Source organism: Balaenoptera borealis (genome assembly GCF_965194805.1).
Source record: "Balaenoptera borealis genome assembly, chromosome: 7".
Lineage (NCBI taxonomy): Eukaryota > Metazoa > Chordata > Mammalia > Artiodactyla > Balaenopteridae > Balaenoptera > Balaenoptera borealis.
This window is the reverse complement of record NC_138864.1, coordinates 80,792,042-80,798,658: the sequence shown is the minus strand read 5'-3', so window position 1 is coordinate 80,798,658 and position 6,617 is coordinate 80,792,042. Positions and strand designations below refer to the sequence as shown.

The 6,617-nt window shown below is 55.1% G+C and overlaps 1 protein-coding gene across 3 annotated transcripts; it reads left to right on the top strand.

Moving 5' to 3' along the window:
• Positions 1-2,843: 2,843 nt before the first annotated feature.
• HOXA11 (homeobox A11) lies at positions 2,844-6,617 on the top strand. 3 transcript variants are annotated; one of them, XM_082398026.1, is made up of 3 exons: positions 2,844-2,986; positions 3,157-3,712; positions 5,110-6,617. In XM_082398026.1, exons 1-3 carry the CDS (start codon positions 2,846-2,848, stop codon positions 5,340-5,342), a joined length of 930 nt encoding a protein of 309 aa, XP_082254152.1. In that variant the 5' UTR covers positions 2,844-2,845; the 3' UTR covers positions 5,343-6,617. The 3 variants fall into 3 exon arrangements, 2 of the variants coding, with proteins under 2 accessions (XP_082254152.1, XP_082254151.1); XR_014246329.1 differs by having other exon boundaries at positions 2,855-4,111; positions 5,110-5,184; XM_082398025.1 differs by having other exon boundaries at positions 2,855-3,712.

Here is a 6,617-nt window from a genome sequence, read left to right as displayed (position 1 = left end):
AGCCGAATTGCCCTTCCAGCCGCTCCTAGAGCGCCTTCCCCTGCCCCAGCCTTTCCTCGGGAATTCGCCTTTGTCTCCTGCAGACACCCATGGGATCCAGACTGACCAGCACCCTCTCGGCTTGGCTCTCAAGAACATGGGAGGCACTAGTTCTACGGAACGGCACATATCCCTATACCAACCTTTCTGTGGTGACCCCCCTCTCCCTGGCACCAAGGGGAAAACCGATCTAATGGGGAGAGGGGCTGCGTGCAGCTAGGGTAGGTAGCCTGGCGTCCCCCGCTGGTGGGCCACTGCAGCCGGTCTGCTCAGGCACAAGCTGAAGTTGACTGCCAACACTGCTATAAAACCCCAGGTCTGTCTAGAACAGTTTTTGGTTCTCCTAGACGCCCCCGGGTTCAATTATAGTCTTAAAAGCCCTAATACAAGTGCAAGAATTTGTTTGCCTTCACCCAGGGGCAGGGCAAGCCCCGCAATGGTGGCGCCTTTGTTATGGCAAAGTCACTGAAACCCCTCAAGCATTCCTTTTGTTCGAGGGTCGGGGTGGCGGGGACCGGGTGGGCTGCTGGGAGAGAGTTTGAGAGCCAAAATCAGTCAGGGAATGACTTAAATACTGCTGTTCGCAAACCTCTCCTTCTCCCTTTTATATTCAGTCTTCAAGAAAGAGATGCTGTGGAGAAATAAATATTTTGCCTTGTTGGTCACCGCTGGAAATGGAAGTTTTTTCGCTGCAGGGCAATCCTGTAACTGTGATTCCCAGCTTTAGGAGGTCTCAAGCTGCCCTTCCCAATGACCTTCCTTCCCACCAGACCTTTTCACTCACCCCGATACTGCCCTCTGCACAAGCCACAGTGGCCAAATATGTCAAGCTGGAGATGCACAAATAATTTCAAGTTCAGCTCTCAGGGATTCAAGGGGCATGGAAGTTCTTGCAGCAAATCCTGAATAAAGCGTTCATTAAACCAATGTGTCGGAGTAGTTTGATTTGTGATACGCAACCCCTGTAAAGGAGGGGGTGGGTAGGAGCCACATAAACATAAATGCTAATAAATTAGTGTACTCCACTACAGAGTAATTACTCGATATTATTGATATTTACAGCGAGTATTCAAATGCAATGGTGGGCCATCATTTAGAGAAAATACATAATGAGAATATTTCTTTTCCAGTGCAATACACGATTAGATTTTGTTATTGTGTCAGTTACAGTTAGCTCAGCAATAAATAAATAAATCGATGTTGACACTTAAATACCAAAGATCTTAGAGGTTATACTCTAAATCTCCCCAAGATACATAAATACCTTCGGCTATTTCCTGGATGGGGAAAGGGAAAAGTTTATTCTTTTTCATTTTTCAACTTTCCTTCAGCGACATCGAGTTCCTTCCAAGAAGATAGGTGTGGGGAGGCCTCAGAGCTGGACCCCTCCCAGCGCCTGGCCCTGCCTGACTGCTCTATGCCCTCCTCTTCTGCTTCTCCCAAACATTGTTCATTCAGTCCTGCAGGATGGCAAGCATTTTTCACCATTTCATTTTTTTTTCTCTCCTCTTCCCAAGAAAGCTAGACTCATACTAGCTGCTCTGGCCTCTGTCTCTCTCTTTAGCTCAAACCTAGCCTTTCAAAGCGTTCTTTTCACCCAAGGTGCTGGGAGGTTCAGAAAGACGTCTCTTTTCTCTGGCATTGTGTCCCTTCTGTGGGATGAGTAGCCGGAAAGGCGCGGAGCCTTCTGAGTTTCTGCCCTGCACATCCCTGGCTCTCAAGCTTTGCAGAGGAAGGGTGGCGTGTTACCCCTTTCTCAGCCACGGCTCCCTGGCCCTCGCCCCCTGCTCACTGCCCCCACTCTCCCTACAGCTCTGGAGCTCAGCTGTGGGCTCCCGGAAGGTGCAGCATACCCAGGAGAAGTCTCCTTGGATGTCAGCGCCTCTAAAGCAGCCCAAGGCTCGCCTCAATTCCATGGTTCCCCGAGTCCTCAGCTCCAGAAGACCCGGCAAGGGGACGGGCGGACCAGTGCGCAGCGGCGCAGCTCCCACGCCTCTGGCTCTGCGGTGTCACTCCGAACCCCGGCAGACAGCGAGGAGGAGCGGGTTTCTCCAAGGGCAGGGCGTGGGGTGAGGAGGCCGGCAGGGAGAATGAAAGGGAGGTGGATCCCGGGTGAGACGAAGGGCTTTCCGGGACCTGCGGATCCCTGACAAACCGCGAGGGAAGCCGCCCAGGTTGTTGGCGGTTTAGGGACGGAAGGCACTAAAGCGCTTCGGAAGTGACCATGAATGCGAGCGTGTAATCAAGACACCGTGCAAATCGGGCGAGCCACGAGGCAGGCACATCCATGGCTGCAAACCCTGGCCCGAAGGGGGTCCGGCCAAAGTCGGAGGCAGAGGTGGTTCCCAAAGCAAGCCTGTGGGAGGGGGACAGCCAAGAAGGAGGTGCGAACGCGAGCCTCCAGGCGAATAGATTCCAAGACCACGCACGGGCCACGCAGCGACGAGCTCCCACCCGGCCACCCCCAGCCTGTGGCTTCCCTCACCCGGGGAGTGGTGGGTGGCAGGAGTTGAGCTCTCTCACCGCCCTCGGCGCACTCGAGGGCCAGGACCGTGCAGCTGAGCACAAGCAATTGGCACGGGGTAGCACCCAGCCTCGCCGCGCGCCGGGAGGCACCCCCAGCCAACATGAGTTACACCGGCGATTACGTGCTTTCGGTGAGAACACCGAGTGACGATCTGTTGCTTCCCTTGAGGTGGCTACAAAGAAAGGAAGCCGGGGGCGGGGGGGGGGGGGTGGAAGAAAGGAAAGGGGGGGGGAAAGGCCCGGACTAGCTAGCAGCTTGTCAATTTCAACATCGGGTCACATGACCAGCACCTCCCTGCTAAGGATGGGGATAGATTTCCACGTCAGCTTACGTCTCCAAATTTCTACTTCACGGATCCGCTTCAAAGAGGCAGCTGCAGTGGAGAATCATGTTAAGCTCGGCTACTGCGGAAAGCCCAAGGTAGCCCAATGATGGATTTTGATGAGCGTGGTCCCTGCTCCTCTAACATGTATTTGCCAAGTTGTACTTACTACGTCTCGGGTCCAGATTTCTCCAGCCTCCCTTCTTTTCTGCCCCAGACCCCGTCTTCGCGCCCAATGACATACTCCTACTCTTCCAACCTGCCCCAGGTCCAACCCGTGCGCGAAGTGACCTTCAGAGAATACGCCATTGAGCCCGCCACTAAATGGCACCCCCGCGGCAATCTGGCCCACTGCTACTCCGCGGAGGAGCTCGTGCACAGAGACTGCCTGCAGGCGCCCAGCGCGGCCGGCGTGCCTGGCGACGTGCTGGCCAAGAGCTCGGCCAACGTCTACCACCACCCCACCCCCGCCGTCTCGTCCAATTTCTATAGCACCGTGGGCCGAAACGGCGTCCTGCCACAGGCTTTCGACCAGTTTTTCGAGACGGCCTACGGCACCCCGGAAAACCTCGCCTCCTCCGACTACCCTGGGGACAAGAGCGCCGAGAAGGGGCCCCCGGCAGCCGCGGCGACCTCCGCGGCGGCGGCGGCGGCGGCGGCAGCGGCCACGGGCACGCCGGCAACTTCAAGTTCGGACAGCGGCGCCGGCGGCTGCCGGGAGGCGGTGGCGGCGGCGGAAGAAAAGGAGCGGCGGCGGCGCCCCGAGAGCAGCAGCAGCCCCGAGTCGTCTTCCGGCCACACTGAGGACAAGGCCGGCGGCTCCAGTACGTATAAAGGCAGCGCCCTGCGCTTTATGAAAGGGGAGTTGGAAATCTAGCGCAGCACCGCTGTTAAATTTTTATATGCTGTTTTATAAGCATATAAGGTTTATGAAGGGCCTTTAGGTTTCCCCCAACAAAACTTTGTTATAAAAGGCGGGATCACGTGGCGAGTGCTGAAATTGGCCGTGAAATACCCACCGGCCAAGGCATGCCTGCAAAAAAAAAAAAAAAACAAAACAAAACAAACAAAAAACCCCACACAACTGCCTTTTTCCCTTTTTTCCCTTCTCAGCTCCCAAGCCCAGCAGCTCGACCCCTCTCGGGACCAGCTCGGGGCTGGGGAGCCGGAGGTGGGCGCCTGTAAATTCCCCTTGCAAGGGCTCCGGAGCCTTTGATAGCGAGGTAATCCGGAGATTTTTATAAAAGCCATGTGTTGCGCCGGGATTCCAGTCCCGGCCGGGATTCAAAGACATTGCTGTTTAACGATGGCGCTAGGAGCGTGTTTAACAGATAAAATAGCCCGCTTAGCTCGAGTAATACATTAAAAGAAACAAATTAACCCAAAGTTGGCCTTTTTGTCCAAAGGAAGCCATTTTCCTGTGGCGCGGTGGCAATTACGTGCTGCCTTCTGTCCGACTGCATGTTACAGTTGTTATTCAATCTGTCAAAAGCGGGTTTTTTTCTTTACTTCTGGTGGAGTTTTATTGAAAGGGGAGCAAGTCGAGCCTGCCCGCAGCTCTGGGAAACCCCTCGTTCCTCCACCCTATCTGGAATAGCACCCCTGCTCTGCCGGGGAACCAGGATGGCTGTGTGGCCTTGGTCCTCAGGAAAGGCCCAGGGTAGGGGGCTTCCGCTGCCACCTCCCCACCTCGCGGAAGCCAGGAGGCAGGAGCTGATGGCCAGAACTCAGGCTGACGAAGACCCGGCAGCTGCCCCAGATGTTAACGAGGGCCGAGTCCCGCCGCAGCCGGGAAAGACTGGGGCTGGGGCCGCCTTTACTGCCTCGGGAACCGGCCGCCCAGGTGCTGGAAGGTGAAATGTCCGCGGGCGGGCGGCTGTTTGTTTAGTCTGGCCAGGCTGTAGGCAGCCGGCAACCCCCGCTCGCTGCTTTGAAAGCGGTTTCAGCGGCACAAACTCGCCTGTTGCAGTGAGGAGCCCTCCTTTCTGCTCTGGGGCAGAGTAAGCAGCTTCCCTGGGGGCCTATCTAGGGAGCTGGCTTTTATCTGGAGCTGAGCCTCCGCCGGCAGCTTCTCCCCAGCCGGCAGTAGGAGCCTGAAGGCAGGGACCTGGGGGGACCTTGATGGGGCTTGGGCAGGGCGGCCTTTTCCTCCACTTGGGGCTCTGGGATGGGTTGCAGCCGTCACACCTGGGTCTCTCCCTGCCTCTTTCTCCCTTTACAGGTGGCCAACGAACCCGAAAAAAGCGCTGCCCCTACACCAAGTACCAGATCCGGGAGCTGGAGCGGGAGTTCTTCTTCAGTGTGTACATCAACAAAGAGAAGCGCCTGCAGCTGTCTCGCATGCTCAACCTCACTGACCGTCAAGTCAAAATATGGTTTCAGAACAGGAGAATGAAGGAAAAAAAAATTAACAGAGACCGTTTACAGTACTACTCGGCCAACCCGCTCCTCTAAGGCTCCAGCCAACTGGAACTGGGTGGGGGGCTTCATACACATGAGATTATATGCAGATTTTGACCTTGACAAGGTCAAGGCACACGGTGACTTTTGAAGATAGGCGATGTGCAAGAGAGGGGAGGCTACACGGAGACAGCCTGGAAGGAGGCCGCTCGGGACGCTCCTGGGCATCGGTGGTTAAGATTTCTAACAATAATTGGATTTGGAGAGTTGTGCATCAACGAGAGTGAATGGTTTGGGGCCCCTGGTGGTTCACTCTTGGAGACTGCAGAGCTTCGGGTTGGGTGTGGTCTCCATCAGGGACTGGGCCCCCTCCAGGCCCCCTGGAGAATGACCCCGACCAGGGACCCTCCACATGGAGCCTGTCCACTTCCAGGACCCCTGCGTCAAGATCTCCAAACCCAGTTCAGTTTGGGAACAGGAGCAGAAGGAAGGCGGGGGATTCCTAGATGTCCGGATTGGGGCTCCTTTCCAAAGCCAATGTGAAAGATGACTGGACTAAGAGGTGGCTGTGAGGTGGGAGAGCGCTGCTCATCCTTGAGGGAAAAATAATCTACTATTCCAGGTGGCATTAGGGGCTCTCCACCCCCTCCTAGCCACTCACCACACAGTCGGTCCCAGGCCTGAGCTTCCAGCAGTCGACTTCTGCAGCTCACCTAGTTTTTCCTACCGATTAGGGTGTTCGTCCTGGCCTGCCACTCTGGCCTAAAGCCTGGTGGCAGAGCAGACCATTCCCTGAGGTGGAAGACATAAAAAAGCCGAGAGGCTGCACCCAGGCCACTGGCCACCAGATCCCTGCAGGAAATGCCTGTGGAGTGCGGCAGCTTGGCAAAGTCTACAGCACACTTAAATCAAGCTTGGATTTGCTCAGCGGAGCGGGGGAGCAGCAGAGCAGCGGACCTGGCCAGCGGTCCCCAGCGATGAGGGGCTTGAGCCCCACAAGCACCCAGTTCCCACGCCACGCTCTGCCCTTCACCACCCCAGAACTGAGCTTGGAAGCTTCCAGCGACCTTCCAAGAGCTCGAGAGTGATTTGGAATTATTTTAAAAGATAAATATTATATTATATATATATATATATTTCCCTGAAAGAACCAAAGCAAATTTTAAAAGATGCAATGTAGAGGGGGAAAAAAGATGAAGAAAATATTTAAAGGCTCTATCTGTTTACAGTGTTCCATGGTTAAACTCACTCACTGCTAAAAATATTTGAATGTACGCTTCATACAGGGATGGTGTTCAAAAGACTTGTAAATAAAGGAACTATAACCTA

Coding starts and splice junctions, on each gene's coding strand:
- HOXA11 (XM_082398025.1), top strand. CDS start 2,995: ATGATGGATTTTGATGAGCGTGGTCCCTGCTCCTCTAACATGTATTTG. Junction 3,713..5,109: donor GGACAAGGCCGGCGGCTCCA/GTACGTATAAAG, acceptor CTCCCTTTACAG/GTGGCCAACGAACCCGAAAA.